A 20,647-nucleotide genomic window follows, 5' to 3' on the forward strand; every position below is an offset into this window, starting at 1 on the left:
ACCTGGTACCTTGAAGATTGTGATATGACCTACTAACAGTAGAATGAGAACCTGAAAATGTCAACATCAGCATCAAGGCTGTAATATGGTTAGGATGTAAATTATCACAAAAAGGTTTTGAAATTAAAGGTGACCTGCAAAGGTAAAGAACCAGATTCTAGTGCAGATATGTGACGCAAGTTCACCCTCCCCCTGATATTCAGCCGTAAAAGCAGTCCTGCAGGTCTTCTTTCAGCTTCTATACTATCCACTGCACCCAGGACCAACTGGCTGGCAGTCCTAGATGACCCCCTTGCATACACTGTGGTGATACCACCAGAAACAGAGCAGAAGCCAACTGGCCAACATGGGAGTGGGTGCTGCAGGACTTAAGAGAATCAAAATAGAGATCAGTATAGAAGTAATAATGTACTAGCTGTCTCTAAGAATCTGGGGGCATACAGTGAATATTGGAAGCTCCTGGAATACTGTATTTTACTTTAGCAGGTCACCTTTAATGTTCCACTGATAAGTACATAACTTAAGGCTAAAGTTCCAACCTTTCTAGCTGCAGATTCAGTACTACAGTTGGGCACTGATTTACACAGTGAAGGCGACCTCTGCTGCAAGTCTAAGCACATCATATTTTGTTCTTTGAATGAAAACCTAGAAAGCGTCTCTATAATACAGCTAAACCTATGGAAATACTTCTCATTTTTGGTCACCTATGGATTTGGGTTACTCTTAATATGATCTAAAAACTTCAAAAACTCTGAAGCAGGATCCTGAGTATACTTACAGGGGAATCAATTGGTGGATCTATGTAATGATAGACATACTAGCTCCATTCTCTCCCCCATCTATCCTCTTCACCCCTCCTCCCAACATAAATCCCCACTGCACAGTGGGGCACAGGAGCAGAGCTCTGCAAAATGTTGTGCTCAACCTAAGCAAGTTTTAGAAATCCTGCCCTTCCCTCCTATTACTAGTATTCACCCTTTTTTTGTTCTGAGAAGTGCCCTCTGCACCCCTCAGGAAGAAGGACAGGATTTACCCCCCCACCCCAAGTAAACTCAAGTGACAGTTCCAGCCTGCTTCACCTGCTTCCAACCTGCTTCACATTACAAAATAGTGTCACCATGCTTAACCTTGGATCAGAAGAGTGTCAAGTGCTGCATTCCACATTATGAATATATAGCATCGTAGGTGTGAATGTCACTTCCTCTTCCCCCCTCCTCCCCCCCACTTCTTCTGTTCTGGTTGAGGTGGGAAGCAGAAGAAAGACTGCCACTACTCTCTGGGTTTGGGACCACAGAGAAGTCCTTCCTAAAGCTGTTGGGAAGGAAAGAGAAGCTTGAAATGCTACAGATGCCCACCATTTGGACAGCAGATCTGGGCTTCCAGCAGCCTTGTGTAGTACACACAACTGCAGGGGGTGATGAGAAGGCCATGCCTCCGATCCCAGGTTGGAGAGGGAGGGATATTTTAGAAGGTAGGCTAACTCCTGTCATAGTGAAACTCTGCTTCTAGTGAATTTTAGTTGTGTGGGAGAGTGGACAGAAGTATAAAACACCACCTCAATACAAGTGGATTCTACCGTGTGCTGTTCTTTGTGTTCAGGTGGTAAGGTAGGGATGTATACAAGTCACAATTCCATTTCACAGTAAAGGTGGGGAGTTCTTTTTTAATTAGAATAATAAATAATCTCTAATTAGATAGCTATGTATCGAGGGGCAGCAAAAATTTGACTCGTTACCCATATTAAACTGTTATGAATAAAACGGTCTCCTTTAACAGAACTCTGGGAGAAAATGTAGATACTATAGCTTATTTCTTCAAAATAGTGTAATAACAGCTTCTCCAACTCTAAAACTATGGTCTTTCTTTTTCTGTTACTCAAGAGTAGAAGCTGAATACTGATACAAAATGAACTTGTAAAAACTTTAGCTATATCCTTTCACTGTAAAAGAATTTCCTCTTGATGTACAGATGTGCTCCAGGAGCTGCCAGGGCAAATATCAAGTTTTAGTCACAGCTGATTTCTAGCCCAAAGGCAATTGTTAATGTAGGGTTCACCACTAGTCTAAATAGACTGTCTATAATGGGATCCCACAAGCTCTTCTGAAAACATTGTATTGGCACCTGACCCACTATATCTCAATGAGCTGTATGAGAGTTTTCAGAAACACTCTGGCTTCTTGAAAGAGAACAGAAAGAACTCTCTGTTAAGTACAACAGAGCCCCTGCTTCTAACTGCTCCTTTAACTCAAAGACAGAGAATTCAAAGCCAGACTTTTATGTTCTATTCCCGCAGTCTCTCACTTCGTAGTTAATTCAAAAGTGTGTTTTGAAGTCCATTGGTGTAAGTACGATATATAACCCCTTAATATGATGCAGCACACACAGCAACAGCCAATTCTCTAGCTTCTGTGGCCTTTCAAAAGAATTAAATCTCTAAACTTACGTAACTAAAAAAAATTTTTACTAAAAATTAATATTCTGGGGGCTGCTTTTTGGAACAGTACTTTTAACATGAGCACGCCACAGATTTCTACAACAACAATCAGATCTTTCTGTGCTAGGTAAGAAAAATAATTGTCACAGGACACTTGTAAGAGATTTAGGATACCATTACTGCAGACGCTTTAAGCAAGAAATTGTTGATGCCGCTTACAGCAGAAAAGAAGGGAGTAGATGGATTACTTACTAATTTGCATAAGCAAGGCACTGAAACGGTTGCAATTTCTTTTCTTTTAACATTTCTTGATTAAAGTGATTATGAAAGAAACGTCCTAGAGATTCCTGCTACATCTAGCAAGACTTTGATTTTACTTAATCCTACACTTGAGATCACTAGCACATACTCCTGTGCTCACATGGAGTCCCACTGACGAATGGATACCAATATAGGATCAGGGCCACAGACAGTACACTGAAAGGGAAAGTCTATTTTATACCATTCTATCTAGCCAAGGATTACAAATATTTTGAAAAGTCTTATTGTGCTTTCCCAGTTCCTCACCAATGGCACTGAGACTTCTGAAATCTATTCACATACCATCCAGACCTTTTCTGATTTCCATTGAGGTGTAATACACAATATAGCAGAAGAAAATAAATGTGCAGAAATTTCTATTTAAGAGAAGAAGCCTAATCCTCTTTGAGAGGGAAAACCAAGAGAAACACACTTGTGCCCCATGGAGAAATGCCATAGTTCATTCACTACTTGTTCTATATTGTTCCAGGATTTCTGTGGTTTTATATTAGTGCATTATACATTAATGTCCTGGAGTGAGAGTGCTGGAAGAACTGTTTGTTTTGTAAACTAATCACTATTGAAGGGACTGAATTGAAAGGAGAATGGAGCTCAGACTGCCCCAAAACCTGCCCCAGCAGTTGTGGATTAGCACAGATCCAATTTATCTATAGATCCTTGCTCTTCTAAGGACAAGGCCCTCTGATCCATCCGGGTACTCACTGCTGGAGAAAAATGGAGCCAGGAGGCAGAGGGGCTGGGGATTTGGGTTACGAGTAAGGCCTCAGTCTGTCTGCCTCTTCTCTTTCATTTTACCACACTACTGTGTTTTGTCGCATAGGGCATGATCTGATATACTCTGTACCCTTGTGATAAATTCATACCTAAGAGGCAGTAAACATACAGGATGGCAAAGCACTGCAGGCTAACCCTTAAGTAACTAGACCAACCAGAAAAATTAAATCTGAAGCAACATTTATGCATTTCTGAAAGGAGAAAAGACAAATCCCCATCCCTCCTAGTATCTAGAGATGGCAGGTAGACTCAGCATGATCCCTGATGGTCCTAAGAGGCCCCTTTTCTCTGGTGCCTTTGCCTCTTCAATCTAAAACTGAGGTCTTCCAATGTAAGGCTGCTAGCACGGACCTTTCCAAAAGATGAATTAAAGCTGGCTCTCTTGGCTAGCAAGCCAGAAAGGCAGCTACTGTAAGTACTAGCCAAACTATAAACTCTCTCTCTCTCTGTGAAGCCAAACCTGAGAGGGATTGCCTAAAAAGGAAAAACCCAATCGAGAATTTTTGAGGTCTTTGGGAGAACCCCAGAGTAGTCTGTCTGGACCCCCTTGGAGTTACGGACACCCATTTGAGCCCACACTTTGGGGCAGTTACTAGGGTCATTGTGTTAGTGTGATACGGACTTGAATAACAGCTGCCAAGTGACCTAGTAAATTGAGAAGTGTTTATATTGGAAGTCTTACTTGTATATTACTAAAAGTAGTTTACTGGACTAGATGGTTTCATTTGTTTTTAAACCTACAGAGTGGTTAGTCATGTTATTAGTGGTTTCAGTAGCCCTAGATCTGTGTAATATACTCACATGCCAAATCCAATACCCCTACTGTGCTCTATTTTAAGACAGCACAAATCTATGTGCCATGACCATAGTTTATCACAATTCCTCTTACTGCAATTATTCAAAGATACAAAACAAGAAACATCTTTTCTGGTTAATTGCAGCCTCCTTCTTTGCCCCAGATTAAATATTGATACTTTGTTCTTTCAAATCTATAATTTGAAAATGAATGGTTGTGCTAAGGGTTTGTCCAGGCATTTGTGAAAGAAAATAAACAACAATGTTTAAATTCAACCATTCAGAGTGGTTCGTATTGAGTTCACTGATCAATGTAGCCTCTCCACCCTAGGAGAAAAATATTAAGAGATTTCCATCCACATGCTGAATTTTTCCAAAATTAAAACAAACAAGACAATCAGGACTACTTCGTTATTTCTGATTTTCATTAAAAATGGGTGAAATTCATTTTAGTATAGTAGGCCACTCTATGTAAGCTCTTTGATGTGAGCACAGTAATTTATTACATGTTTGTACAGCATCTAGTGCAGTGAGGTCCAACTTGGTTGTGGCCTTTAGATACTACCACAATATAAATGTTAAATAATAAGAATGAATCTTTCCAAACCACTTGGTGCTTTAAAAATGTGTAGAAGTATCCGTCTGGGAAATTTATCCTGTATAAACTAAAATATTATCTAAATTCCTCTAGTGTCAAACCCTTCTATATCTTTTAGCATCAGGTCTCACGCAACAGGTCAACTCTCACCTGAAATGTTATATTTTGTAAAAATAATTTATACAAAGCCTAAATCCAATAGAAATATATATTCACAGTACATTTAAGAGTTCCAGTGTAAACTATATTTCCAAAGAAACAAAACATTTCCCTGCAGCATTTGCAACCCAAATCCTGTAGCATTGTGATAGTGTATGAGCACCTTAGTTTCTTTAAAAAAAAAAAAGTGAAACTTACTAGTATATTTTCATTTTCCAACATGGGAGTAATGCATGTGTGATGCTGGGTAGGCCAGGTGCCAGCTCTTGCCAAGGCTGCAAGCATGAGCTAAGAACTGACAAACTCATAGCTGGAGACCAGATTGGTTCACTTACATGTTAGTGCTGTTCCATGTTGTAGTACTTTTAAGACTGTATTTAGTGTTTAGACTCTATAAAATGTTTGTAAATTGCTGCATCCATTAATCTTATCTGTAATGTCTGTGTTTTGATTTATAACTTTGAAAATGTTTGCTCTAAACTTGTGAACAAAGATGGGAACGGTGTTTCCTCACACCTGTCTAGAAGAACTATCAAAATTAGATGGGCCATCAAGGAACACCACAATTCAAAGGATTGGTTAATGGCCCTATCGCATCTTAGAAATGCTACGTGCAAGGAAGCTCGTCCTATGGACTTGGAGGCTGAATGAAGGAAATAAAACAAAGACACAGGAAAATTTTCCATCTCTTTGCTGTCTGAACTTTTACAGGGCCAGAAAACACCACTGAAGCCAGAGATCCCCAGGGGTCTGCCCTGAAAGACACTTTGAATTGACAGACTACTACTACACTCTTAGGATTTAGATTGCAACTCATGTGTGTCTACTGCTGCTTGCTATAACCTGTAAATAACTCTTATTTGTTTTTCCTAGATAATAAGCCTTTTGATAGTTTAGTACAGAATTGGTTATAGGCATTGACTTTGATGTAAGATCTAGGATACCACTTGATCTGAGACTGGAAGCAACCTGAATATTTTATGATTTTTGGTATAGGTGGCCATTTATCATGAAGTCCAGCTCACCCGGGTGGCAAAATAGACTGGAGAAGATAAGGGGACTGTCTGTGACTCTATGGTGAAACTGTTAGTGATCCAGGAGTTCACATTTGTAACTGATTTGGTAAAATCTAAATTATAGAACAGATCACCAGTTTGGGGGTTTTGCTGTGAGGCAAGTACGCATGGTCGTGAGCCACTCCAGACAGTGAGACAGCATGTATGCAGTACACAGCATAAATAGTTTTTAAAAATCCTTCACAATTAGTTATCTTTGTTGTTAACAATAATACTGGTAAGGAAACCAGTTCTAAAAATATGTATTTACCATAAAAGGTCAGGCCTATTTGCTCTTCTGTTGGACAGTAGCTTGAAGAGCTTCTAAACTCAGCTCCCTTCAGAACAGTATGTTCTTCTCTAACCTTCCTAAGTTACTGTACATCCCTTGCATCCCTTTATTATTTAGTTTACCATTCCTTTTGTCTCCTCGCTTTCATTTCCCTCAGAGAATAAGAAGGAGAGAACATGCCACACTAGAATCATAAAATATCAGGGTTGGAAGGGACCTCAGGAGGTCATCTAGTCCAACCCCCTGCTCAAAGCAGGACCAACTAAATCATCCCAGCCAGGGATTTGTCAAGCCTGATCTTAAAAACCTCAAAGGAAGGAGATTCCACCACCTCCCTAGGTAACGCATTCCAGTGCTTCACCACCCTCCTAGTGAAAAAGTTTTTCCCAATATCCAACCTAAACCTCTCCCACTGCAACTTGAGACCATTACTCCTTGTTCTGCCATCTTCTACCACTGAGAACAGTCTAGATCCATCCTCTTTGGAACCCCCTTTCAGGTAGTTGAAAGCAGCTATCAAATCCCCCCTCATTCTTCTCTTCTGCAGACTAAACAATCCCAGTTCCCTCACTCTCCTCATAAGTCATGTGTTCCAGTCCCCTAATCATTTTTGTTGCCCTCCGCTGGACGCTTTCCAATTTTTCCACATCCTTCTTGTAGTGTGGGGCCCAAAACTGGACACAGTACTCCAGATGAGGCCTCACCAATGTTGAATAGAGGGGAACAATTACGTCCCTCAATCTGCAGGCAATGCCCTTACTTATACAGCCCAAAATGCCATTGGCCTTCTTGGCAAAAGGGCACACTGTTCACTCACATCCAGCTTTTTGTCCACTGTAACCCCTAGGTCCTTTTCTGCAGGACTGCTGCCTAGCGATTCGGTCCCTAGTCTGTGGCAGTGCATGGGATTCTTCTGTCCTAAGTAAATTATTCCAATTTGAGCCATACAGGACTTGAAAAAATCCCTCTACTCTTTTAGCAAAGCATTTTGCAGCTTTATCCATTATTTACAAAAAATTGTGTTAGCCGTTTCAACTTCATCCAGCTCTACCCCAAAATTCTTCTCCTATATGTGATTTGTCATGGGGCGCACCACTCACTGTCAGACTGGCACCGCCTCCTGGTATTCTGGGGATTAGCTTGAGGCTGACACACACACTCACCCCATCCACAGTTTGCACACCATCACTCTGTCTCTGCTGTCCTCCTGCGGCTCCTCCTGCAGTCTCAGGAACCAGTATCCTCTTCGCGGCTCAGTCCTCTGGCCGTGTCACTGTCCATGTTCCCCCCCTTCCAGGGAAGGTTTAACTCAATAGTCCTAGGCACTCTTCCCGCTCACTGCCTCAGTGCCACTTACCCAGCGGCTGGTAGGGGAACCCGGGCCCACTCTCTTCTCCAGGTTCTAACCCAGGGACCCTCTGCTCAGCAGCCTCGGCCTTCTCTCTCTCTCTCTCGCCTCACTGCTCTATCTGTGGGCTACTTCCGACCACTGATTCTCCTTTTCTTTCTGGGCCTACCACTTCCCCAAAACCTCCTACCTCTTCCCAGGGAGTGACTACAGTCCGAAGTCTCCACTGACTCCTCCCTTTCTCTGGGAGTGTCTGCCTTTTCCACCTATTCCTGTCCAGCTAACCCCCATTAATTAGCTGCCTAATTAGTCGATTGGCCCATCTGACCTGCATTAAAACCTGCAGGGTGAAAGTGGGGTAGTCACCCCATCACATGACTACAGAGGAGCATTATGTTCTTTCCTTGATTTTCGTACTCATCTTCTATCCCAGTGGTTCCCAAACTTGTTCCGCCGCTTGTGCAGGGAAAGCCCCTGATGGGACGGGACGGTATGTTGACCTGCCGCGTCCGCAGGTTTGGCCGATCGCGGCTCCCAGAGGCCGCGGTTCGCTGCTCCAGGCCAATGGAAGCTGCTGGAAGTGGTGGCCAGTATGTCCCATGGCCCGCGCCGCTTCCAGCAGCCCCCATTGGCCTGGAGCAGCGAACCGCGGCCACTGGGAGCCACGATCGGCCGACCCTGTGGACGCGGCAGGTAAACAAACCAGCCCGGCCCGCCAGGGGCTTTCCCTGCACAAGTTTGGGAACCACTGTTCTATCCCAATCTTCTTGTGTCACCATCCTCTATCCCAAATTGCTTCCACTATCAGGCACAGTGTTCAGCAGCCAAGCCAGTTCTCCATCCAGTTAGCTAGCCACTGAAGTGAATGGCAAAACACCCACTGACTGCAGTGAGTGTGCCCTTTCTCAGCATATTTACTCACCTTGCACATTAGTGTTTTTCCCTACAATACATCAAAACATTCCTAACCTGGTGTGTAGAACCTACATTCTACTTCCATCTGCATCATTGGTAAAAAGGAACAAAACTGCTGGCTCCCCCTTAGTGCCTTCTGGGAGCTGGTCTATCTGGGATGTAATGTTCCCAACCCAGCATTCAGGAGGCAATGAAATTCAAATCACGATTGTCCAGTGAAGCCCCAGACACGCATCTGCATGTCCTCGGGACTGGTTTGATTTCCCTCATTGTCCGTAGACGCGTGCAGCATAGTATACATTTTTTACCACGCTACACCATATTTATGTGGACATCCTCAGGAATGCCACCAAAGTGTATTTTCTTCACTGTTATATGGCATTTTGATTCTTGAGATTGACGTTTTTGCTGTCAGTGCGCTAAATAAGCCAACATTTTCTAATGTACGTTCACGCCAACTGAATGTCTTCATCCAGGAAACACTACATCCTCTATTGCCCACAAATCATAGGATTTATCCCCCTTTCAGGCCAATAATCCTCCACCTGTACCATCCCATATAAACTATGAAGAAAGCCAAAATTAAAAAGAATTGGGAAGATAATATCAGATGCAGCTAGTCAGTTCTCACTATCACACACATACCCTCTGACTTCTTGCCCAGTTAAACTCAGTAGCACACATGGACGCACCGCAGAATTTTACTGCAGACAGACACAGTGGTCCAAGTTATGGTCTGTTACACTTGTTTAACTCCACTGATGCCACTGGGATTGAATATCCAGAATTAAGCCCTCCATAAAAATGTGGGACTTTAATACATAAAGCATACATCTCTATAAGACTTTGTTTTTTTTCCCTCTTATTTACCAATCACACAAACAGTTCCCACTCACCACCTAGCAATCCAGTCCAAACTACAGAGAAAAATCTAAATGGTTATAGGTTCAAAAGAAGAGCCAAAAGAACTGTTTGATTTGTAAAGCTATTCTCGCAGGCATTTCTTTGTGGGGAGCATGGAGGAGAGCTCAGGACTGAGAGGCAACCAAGACACCAGCAAACTTTGGAACTGCAGACTCATGCAACCCTGTGCTCGCGGTTGAAGAGAAGGAAGAAAGCTGCTAGGTTTGGGTGAAAAGATCTTGTCTTTACAGCAGCTGGGAAAAAGTGTCAAAGGGGCATGAAGCTTTGGGGTGCCTCCCCCCAATTTTAATGGATCTGAGCTGCAGATAGTGACAATTTGCTCTTGCTCAGAATGAACAGATTTCAACAGAAACTGAAAAACAGATCATAGCCTAATCAAAAAGTCTTTCATAAGAGATTAGCATACAAATATTTTAAAAAGCTACTACAAACACGCTGTAAGTAGACAGGGATTCAAACCGCAAAATCCAGATTCTTATTCTAAACACCTTAAAGTTCAGGGACATTCAGTTGGGAGATCATTTGGTTTGACCAATGATAAAGACAGAGAATCTGCCAAGTTCAGATTTCTTACACCCCAATACTAAGGGCCATTAGGATCGCAGGTTTTGGTTCAGGCCCATCTCAAGTTGTCAGAAGGAACATGAGTTAATTATAACAATACTGTTAATGTAACCCTTATTAAGATCCTCTTTGGTATAGCTCTGTACTTTCTTTAATACCGCTTATCATAACGAATGCATTGAATTCCTAGAAGTTTCCCTATTCCTTAGATAAGCCCTATACCCTAGTCTTTCCTCGTGTCTTCTACTGTAACTTGCACTAAGTTTTCTACTGTTAGTTAATATTTGCTTTAGTCAAGGTCAATGAATTTATTAACTCAGAAAAAAAGGAATGAATTTGTGAAAGTTACCAACAACCAATAATATTGTGTGATATTTCCCTAATGCCAGATAGAAATGGAAACATTAATTTGTGCATTCCATCATATAATGTTGAAATGCAGTGGGCATAAATGGGACATGCTTAAGAAAATACATTTACTCAAGAACCATAACCATGCGCTGGCAAGCTTAAAAATTTAACATTTTCAATTCAAAATCTCATTAAAGTACAATGGAATTCTTCAGTATTTCCTTTTCCAGCATGACTTCTACCAAGAAATCTGTATGTAAACAGAAGCCTTTGCCCTTATAAGCAGCCTCTTCCTTCTGCTTGATCCATCCCCTAATCCAGGGTGTTTTATGTGACTTTGGGTCTCAATTTTACAAACCTTTGCACACACAAATAGTCCCCCCTACAGTATGCCCCAAAGGCAAAGGAACTAGGGGTCAGGGGAACAGCTTGCAGGAGATGATGCCATCTAATCATACAGATCTTGAGGATCCTCTAGATTCCTCTAGATCTGTGGAAGTAGTAATAGTCTGCATACATGGATGGTCTCCCTTCCTCAGGGTCCCATGGCTGCAGTAGCAGCCATTCTGCTGCTGGCTAGGTCCCTCTGGATTACCCTCAATAGACCGTCAGTGAGTTAATCATACAGCTTCAGGCTGTATTTACTCCCAGTCAGGGTGAAATCCAGGTCCCACTGAGGGTTTTCCATTGATCTCAGTGGGACCAGTGTTTCACCTCAGATCTCCATACAGGGGGACTGTACATCTGGAAGGGTTCATTCCTTCCTCCTGTCACCCAAACCCTGAGAAGCCCCAAGTCCTCAATGGGAAGGTGAAGAGAGTGGGGTTTGCAAAAAGTCAGGTGTCCTAATGCCTTGGTATCTGCAGCAGCCCAAAGATGCAGAAGGCTCCCTGGAGGAAACATCCTTTGCCTCTGAATGGACATGGAGATATCTGTCCCTGGAGGGCCCTCTGCACACGTACCTTATCTGTGCAGTCCTTTGTACCACACAGCATTTTACGGGATGGGTATTCTTTCAAACTGTAAAACTTCACAAAGGCAAGTTGATATTTGATTTCATTATGATTTTTCACAAAACAGATGAGTCTAACATTGTACCAACTCACATAAATATAGGCCTTCCTGGACTCTACTTAGAACAAAATTTTCTTACAGGATTACAGCTAACCTGTATTGCTATCTCATAGCAAACCAAAAACAATTCCAACAAGGTTAAAATGTTTAACCTTGGAACTATTTTAGTGTCAGGTGGGACCTATTTAATTTTAACACCACAAATTAATTAAGCCAAATAATTTCCAAGAGATTACTTTTCATATGCAAATATTAAAATAGCTCAATAAAATTCCTCATACATTTTCCAATTAAAATTAAAGTAATTAGGGAAAAAGTCAAAATAATAACGTATGGCTGTTAAAATCATGCCGTCAATTTCCATCACCAGTTGTCTGTCATTTACTGCTATTCCACAGCACTATTCCATTCTATCTTAAGAGTCTGTTAATTAAAATTATGATACATGTCCAACTCAGTGTGTTGACTAAACAAGTCTGCTGAATTTTATTACAGAAAGCCTTTTTATTCTGAGTTCTCAAGAAATTTTTCACATCTGCAACTGCTTGCATTAAATATCAGCTATCTAGGCAATCAATACTTTTAATGTGATATGTTAAAAGGAATATAAAAACAAGATTCTGTTTGTTTATATATATACTAAAAGGCTTTCACTTAATGACTCTTGGAAGGTTTCACTCCAAAGTGAAGGTTCTCTTCTGAGGCGGGTGTTTCTGTGCTGGATAATGGCACTGACTTTTTTTACTGTGAATACTGTATTTACCTTTGGTGCAGAGTAGTTTAAAGAAAATAGGCTACGTTCCCACATTTTGTTCACTGTAGACTCAGGCCTACAAGATGCCCAGCACCCTCAACTCCCATTGGGTTTAGGATGCTCAGCATCTCCAGGAACGGCTCAGTACTGTGCTGAATCCAGTTCTACAGCACCATAAATTAGTTTTTAAAATCCAGCACCTCAGCACATGATCAGAGATAAAAATATGGGCCACCCACTCATTTTGTCATTTCTCACTCCTTCACTTGTTCTAACACTCAAATCACACTCCTCATGAGGAGCAGACACGCTCTGAACTAAATCTAAAGGGCCCAATCCTGCAAACCTTATTTCCAAGCATACTACCTTACTACTACACACAGTCCCTTCTTGAGGTAAGTGGCACTGCAGTTATAAGAACTACACTCTGGTTTGTAGGTTTTGGTCCATTAGTGGTTGAATCTCTACGCTAGATCGTAACCCCCCCCCCCATTTTTACCCATAGATGAGAAAAAAGGAAACAAAACATTAAAGTTAACGTATTTTGCTATCAGATAATACTATTGGTCCATCAAGCCTGGTAACTTGCCTCTGGAGATCTAATAATTCAGAAGAAGCTGTAAAAAACAGTGGAATTGCACAATGTTCAGCCACTGTTTGGTATCTTTAAAGAGAGGGAAACTGAGACATAGGGAAGTTAAATGACTCGTCCAAAAGTCACGGTGGAAGTCACTGACAGAACCAAGTATGGAACCAGGTCTCTAGTTTCCTAGATGACAAGACAGTCCTCGTCTAAACCCTCTTCTAGTAGGCTTCATACCCACAACCTCTGAATTTGCTAACGGTTCTAGAGAGCCAACGTAGTCTATTTCGGCACAGTCATCTCTTTAATCCAGCCACATTATTTGACCTGACAACTTGCTGCAACACTTCATTCTCCAAGTTGAGCAAGTACATGAAAACTACAGAACATATTACTTTTTGGGGGGGGGAGGGCAGAAAATGTTATTACTTTTTTTTAAAAGGTAAATGAAGTCTTTCTGAAAATCTCTCCACTTCAAATAACTTCTCTTTTTTTCAGGTTATATTTTTAACAGACATTTACTGGATCTTTGTCAATGGCCAGATCCTGAATTTCGTACTCAACCTTTACTCAGATCTGAAGTCAATAGCAGTTTTGCCCCCAAACTGATGAACCTAGCATGCTTATAGATAAGTAAATGAAATATCATCCTCAAATGAAAACTGCATAATTACAAAATTAAACCCAATAATGTCTGTACATACATTTTGCATATTTTCCCTAGGTCCAAATGATTCTTTTAAACATTAATTCATTTACAAATGACATATCATTAACTGACATTGAACTAAGTGTAAGCATATGTATCATGGAGGAAGATTCATGAGGAATACATTTCACCCTTTAACAAGTGCAATATGCAAGTTACTTTGATCAGAGAAGAATTAAATTTGTATAAATTCAGAAAACATATTCCATGGAGAGCAAAAGCTTCAGTGGGTGAGATACATGTAAACAGGCCATTTTACATCTGAGTGCTCTTGGAGAAAAAACGTGCTGTGCACCTAAAATCAATATTGAATCTGTATTCTATAGTATTAACACTGAAAAGCAGCATTGACTGTAATGTGAAAGAAACACCATGGGCCCATTCCTGCAGTCCTTAACAGGCAAAACACCCTTTGGTTTCTAGTGGGTGGTTTGTTTTTTATGAGTAAGGGGGCTGCAGCATCTGACCCAACTTAATTATAACTCAAACAATGACACACAATGGGCCTGTAAAATGCAGAGCCTAAGTCTGTGTTTTAAACAGTTCCATTTTTGCATGGTTACATTTATAAACTTCTTTAGAACAACATTCAATCATTTCTTTTGGGGGGGGGGAATGAAGAAAGAGGTTATCAAGGGATTGTCTGGAGATCCCATTTTTTAAATATTGGGATAGGATTCCACATTTGCAGTTGGCATTTTCTTCCTTTTACATGGATATTGGCTTGAGAATGGTCCTGGATTGACACTAATGGAAACTAAATTTCTGTATCCACAAAATATTTACAGTCTATATAAAACAGAAATGCCAGCTCCCCCACAGCAATATCTCTTGAATTTAACTTGGAAAGAAGCCTCTCAATAGGAAGGAACAGAGAAGAACATTTAATACATTCTCTCTCTGCTGAGACAGAGAACAAGGGTGGCAAACATGATAATGGTTTCTGTGATGGAAGCCCCTGTCCGTTAGGAAATGGACTGAAACAACCAACTCATCTCCCATAGACAACCAAACAGTTGTCATATGGTACAAATTTCAGGCACTGACAGTCTCAATTAAATTTGAACCAAAAGCCTAGAGGTTAGAAAAATGTCCCATTACCAATCCTTCAAACCTTAAAATAAGTACATAATCAATACATTCCCTAACCAAACATATGCACAGTTAGGGCCTGATCCATAGCCCACTGAAGTCAACAGAAGTCTTTCCATTGACTTCACTGGGCTTTGAATCAGGCCTTTATGGCCTAGATCAGTATAAAATGTTCTCTAAGAAGGCCCTGATTCGCCATTACCCTACACCTTGTGTAGTCATTTCCACCATATTAGAATGGTAGCATTTTATATCCAGTTTGCCTAGGGGGAACTGACTACACAAGCTGCAGGATAGTAGAGAATGGAGCCTTGTGAATCTAAAAAGATTGTAATGTTTACATTATTGACAGAACACAGAAATTTCAGTTAACTTGTATTACTAAAATTCAAAAAGCTAAAAAGGAAAATTCTTTCCAATTGTAAGTAAAAACAAGTCAAATGAGTTCTACAATTTTCTCTCCTTACAAGAAATGTGAAGTAGATAACAGTCATGCAATTTTAGGAAACAGAGACAGTTCTTCTTCCCAGGATCCATAATTTGAAACACAAATGTTCTTTAGCCTTCCATGTCCCATTAGAGATAAACTAAAACTTCCTGACCTGATATGAACATGACTTGTATAACTCTCTAGACCAGCAGCCCTTTGCTTTATTAATGTTGGCTTTCTCTGAAGTAATGCCTTGTGTCAATAACTATGGAAGAGCTGGCTTCAGAATTCACTAGGAAATAATAGAAACTGGGACAGAGCATGTGGGTCCTGATCAGGAGAAGGCTGGGAGATGGATTTCACAAGGGAGAAGTTACAATAAGAGTGGGAAAAGAAAGGAGTATCTGAAAATGTGCAGTCCCAGCTGCATTTTCTAAAACAGAGCTTCTCTTTAATAGTCTAAAGAGTGACAAACATGCTTCATAACAATCAGTGGATCTTAATTGCTCAAACACCCACCAGTGCATTTTATTCAGCACACAGCACTCCATACAGAACTGTTATCATTCACCCTTCAAACCCAACCCTTTATTAAAAGTTTACATCTGAGTCAATGCGATGACAGGCAGAGAAGTCCACGCTTTGCAATGTGGCGGATTCTCATACAACGTGCAAGTAGGGATGGGCTCCGAATGAGTATATCATGTGTGAGTAAGGAAGAGAGTGGTGCATGTGCCACATACGGAGATCAGAGTAAAGGCAAAGAAGAGCACGGGAACAAACATGGGAGGGCTGGTCTGTTGCAAAGACAGAGGAAAAAATAGTTTACACCCAGAACAATGCAGTAATCAGTTTCCAGTAAGCAGTATTACTTACCAAAATATCAGCTAATCTAATCAAGAAGATTAGTGTTTATTAGTCTCTCCAAATAGCCAATGATTGTTTAATTTTACTCTGGAAAGGGATTTTAGAGTGGAGGCATATGCTTTGGTTTTAGTTTAAGTCTCTGTTGCTGTATTTATGTCATAAAAGAATGAAAAGTACTTAGATCTTGTTGGATCAATAATTAGAGTCAGAGACCACAACATCAGAAGACATGACTGAATGGATAATACATATTTTGGTGCTCAGTTTGATGCTTGTTTTATTTAATCACAACACAAATAACTGCTAGAACATAGCATAAATACCTTGTAAATTTCCGATATTAACCTCAAGAGCTTACAAAATAAAATACACTTATCACATGTAACATTCTTACAAAGGTTGCAAATTCAGCTACAGACTAGTAGGCCGTAGAATGTGACTTTAAAACTTGGTAGAAGAAGTGATCTAATATCTGAACTGCTGTGGTACATCAGACACTGATAAAGAAATTCACTGTAGTAATGCCACTCCCTGCACACTGCCAAGTAGTTCTGTTAGAATCATAACCTATTTATCTTCTCTGAGTCATAATAACAAACAGTGGTGAATGATCAGTCTTTTTCTCTTGGGCTTATTACAATTAGGAGAGGAGGGGAGTTTGGCAACATTTCACCTCAATCATTAGGAACAGTGAACCTTGGTATCACAATCTCCCAACACATTTTAAAGACTTTATCTGGAGCAAGAAAAGAAGTAAAAAAGCTTACCATGTCCCTGTAACAAAATGATTATAGAAACAAGGAAAAGGGACAGCAAGGTTTGGAAAGCAAAATGGCTTGAAATACAGTAGTAAAGTACACATTAGCAAGGTTTGAAACCCCTAGTTTGGATTGTATCATTAACAGAATAAGGTTCAAGCAACTGACACCTGTTGATGTTGTTCTTGGCCACACTTTGAATTATTCCATCACCTCCCTGTCCAATGTTTCAGCATTCCCAAACTAGAATGTGAATTGCTATATAATGTTGTGTCATTTGGGACGTTCCTAAACGAACCAAAAACCAAAAGTCTCTGATATATTTTCCACAATACAGGGAAAGAGGGGCCACGTGTAATAGACCGCTTTTAAACGAGGAGCGAGGGGAAGCAAGTGCTTCAGATGAGCGCTTCTCAGGTCACTAAGCTCCGCAAAGAGACTATTATTAACCCATCTTCTCCCCACTAAAGAGAAGATGCAACACATTGGCACCTAGGAGGTCTAGGCAACTCCATTAGCTCTATGCAAACTGAAGCGTCTAGAAACAAGCCCAGGCACACTTCCGTCTTTGAAAGGGTCAGGAAGCCGTTGGGGGAAAACTGGCCTGAAGGCGCATTTCTTGTACTTGCGGGGTTAGCCCAAAACGTTCATTCCCCGCCTGTCTTAGGGCGAGCAGGTCTCTTGCTCTGCCCTGCCACCTTAACCGTAGTGCCACGTTTGAAGATTAGAGGCCAAGGGGTCGGGGGAGGTTAGATCAACTTCTCCGTGGCCACGGAAGGCATCTGCTTGGGGGCTGCACGGGCAGGGAGGGGAATGGGGCGAGCCGGCTGCTTTGCGTTCGCCGCCCGGGAAATCCATGGGGGGGCTGGTGCTGCTGCACGCTTTGGAAGTTCCCCGCGCCAGGGGGGAGGCTCGCGCACTGCAGTGCGTGGGGGCGGGGGCGGGGGGGGGGGAGCTGGCACTTTCCGGAAGGCTCAGCGGTCCCCTCACTAGCAATGCTCCGGCGGGCTGGGGCACTTGGGCCTCTTTGGTATGCTGAGAGGGAACTGCTCCTTGCTGCAGCAGCAAAACTGCGGGGGGGGGGGGGGCACCAGCCCAAGCTGGCAACCCGCCTGGGCGCCGATCTGGGTCTCTTTGCCCTGCTTCGAGCTGGGCCCCCGCTGCCTGCGCCGAGGCCGCTGCTTGTTGATGTTAGGGTGTCAGGGAGGCAGCGGGAGCTTATGATCTACTACACTGCAGTGCCAGCGTCTGGAGCTGCCGCGGCAGGGCAGCCAGCCCCGCTCACACCCGCCCGCCTCCCCAGCAGCGCGCACACACACACACACACACCCCCACGCACACACACACCCACCCCTCCGGGCTCCGCGCCGCTCGCGCTCCCCAGGGATTGCAGGCACAGCCCGCCACCCCAGGAAAGCAAGCGCAATCACGGCCCCGCTCCTGCAAACACAAGCCCCGGGCTCTCGCTCCCTTCCCGCGGCTGGTATTTCCCCGCAAGGCTGCCTCTCCCGGAGACGGGGACTTAGCCTCCCCCGCCCTGCCGGCCGACGGAAAGCACTGAGAAGGCGGAGCGGGGAAGTGCCCCCTTTGGGCTGAGAGCGGGCTGCCCAAAGCACCTGCATTTGCCTTCCTTATGTAATGCACTGCAAGTTTCCCCGTTGGCGCCTGTTTGAATGGAAGCCCGTGGTCATCACACTGGAGCGGAGGGAACAGACCCAGGGACGGGGGGCTCACCAAGGAGACGCGAAGCAAAGAAATACACAGCCAATAAAAGCACCCCAGCCTGTGCTGCTGCTGATGGGCCGGCCTACTTTGGCTTAGTTTCCCTCGAGGCACAAGAAAGTGCTCCCTGGTCTGTGCCCCACAAGGGGGGGGGGAGGGAGCGCTAGGGCAGCATGTGCGCTTTGGGGGTTGTATTTCACTCGGGAAAGGCGATCCTGGGTGGGAATATTGTACAAGCTAATCAGAAAGTCTTGGGCAGGACCCGAGTGGCATAGCCCCTGCACAGGAACTAACCGCAGGCAGGGGACCTCGTACCAGCCAAGAGCCCCTGAGCTCTCTTCTTCAAACTAGCTGCACCTGAGGGGGAGGGTTGGTCGACCATGGCAATCTTTCCTCTTCGGTGAAATGGGCGACAATATAAAACTTTCCTTCTCTCTGGACATACCCCTCCCCCCCCCAACCAAGAGAAGCAGACTGGGTTTGCATCGTCGCCGGAGCTAATCTAAAACTGATCCTTCATACACATATTCACATGCATGTCCGTACTGGCCTCGTTATATTTCCCTTTCTCCCCTCCGCAGGGTTGCAGAGCTACCTCAATGAGCCAACAGACAGGATAGCATCAAAGGAAAACAATGCGATGCAATGTATTGCTTACCAGTTGAGTTCTTGTTTTTCTTAAGACTCTTGCCACAAAGACACTGCAGCATATGCGATCCTTTGCTGAAAATGTTCCAAAGAAACCACATTGATTTGGGCGAAAAGCAATCCAGCAGCTTATACACCCTGAGAAAGAAGAGATCCTTGCGGTTGCATAATAATAAGCTGGGATCAGTTCTCCTGAAGAGGGGCACCAGTTTTACCATAGAAAAAATAATTATATTCCGATCTTCTCCCAGTTTTTTTTCCTCACGTGGTTTATTTCTTTGAGACTTCTCAATCGATGCTTTTTGCAGCCAGCTTATCCCCCTAGATCAACACTGGATTATTACCAAAAGCGTGAAAAAGAAATCCTTTTTCAGCATAAAGCCAAACGAAAAGTAAGGTAAAGAAATCCCTGCTGAGGCCAATAACTAAACAGAGACAAAAGATACCCAAAGAGAAAACCATAGCCTGTTACTTGATTGCTATGAGGATGGGTGGATCTGCAGAACAAAAGCCAAGACAGGATTCATCCTACTGAAAGACTGCCATTGTGCTGCCCCTAGGAGAGAAAAAAACACACAACCAGTACGACCACCCAGATCAAGTCTGATTGATGAAGATGTATACTCCTCTCTTAGAGTGTTGATTTTACCATCAAATCCCAGTGATCTGTGTAATCTTATTGCACCTGCGGGTCTCAATCACCCTGCAGAACAGATGCAAATCTAGCCCTTAGCAAGATCACAGTACGTGGAGAGAGAGACAGATCTCTTTCCTTCCTCTCACTCTCCCTGCTTCCAACACCCGTGTGCATTTGGAACAGATCCCTCCCTGGATTTCGCTCCTGAGCCTTGGATGTGAGTTACAGGCATTAGATAGAGTAGGAGGAGTTGAAATTTGCATTGAAAGACTGGCTTTCCATGACGTAGCCACGTGCTTCCAGGCCTGTCACCAGTGAGATGCTTCAGCCAGCCCAGGGAAGGCAGTGTCACTGCAGTCTCTGCCTGCCCTCCTCCTTTCCTCATCCCCGTTCCCCCCCTCCACCCCCCCCCATCTGTCTGGGCTTCCTTGCCCTTGCTGCAGCTTAAAATAATGGTCACACTCTGCCACTTTTACACCTGGGTGAAGTGAAACCCATCCCTGAGCCAGGGAGGAAAAGAAACTGGCTTCCCTTCTGAGTAGAGAGAGGCAGGCTCCTGTCTGCAGACCCTTGTCACTTAAGGGGATGGCAGAGGAAAGACCTCAGTCCAGAAGCTCAACTCAGGGAAAGGGGGCCCTTTCCATAGTCAACTTCCCTTGGTCAGGCTCAGCCTCAGATTTCTTTTTGCCAGGCCTGTAAAATTTTACCACAAACTCCCTTCTGCCCATACCTTCCTCAAAATTAATGACTCCTCTCCCCACCCTATCTTCCTATCTCCCCCAAACACAACCCTGCACCCCCACCAACCCTGACTTTTGTCCACCACTGCATTAACGTGCATTA

At 43.0% G+C, this 20,647-nt stretch overlaps 1 protein-coding gene across 3 annotated transcripts in view; it reads right to left on the reverse strand.

The window, feature by feature from the left end:
* FGF14 (fibroblast growth factor 14) overlaps positions 1-20,028 on the reverse strand; it is a 605,518-nt gene extending 585,490 nt beyond the window's left edge. For 2 of the 3 annotated variants that reach the window (XM_073349222.1, XM_073349202.1), the window contains exon 1: positions 19,178-20,028. In XM_073349222.1, the coding sequence (XP_073205323.1) occupies positions 19,178-19,385 (208 nt within the window). In that variant the 5' untranslated portion in view covers positions 19,386-20,028. The remainder of the gene's footprint in view (positions 1-19,177) is intronic. The other variant, XM_073349255.2, reaches the window with a different exon arrangement.
* Between the last annotated feature and the right edge of the window lie 619 nt (positions 20,029-20,647).

This window comes from Lepidochelys kempii, chromosome 1 (assembly GCF_965140285.1).
Source record: "Lepidochelys kempii isolate rLepKem1 chromosome 1, rLepKem1.hap1, whole genome shotgun sequence".
Lineage (NCBI taxonomy): Eukaryota > Metazoa > Chordata > Testudines > Cheloniidae > Lepidochelys > Lepidochelys kempii.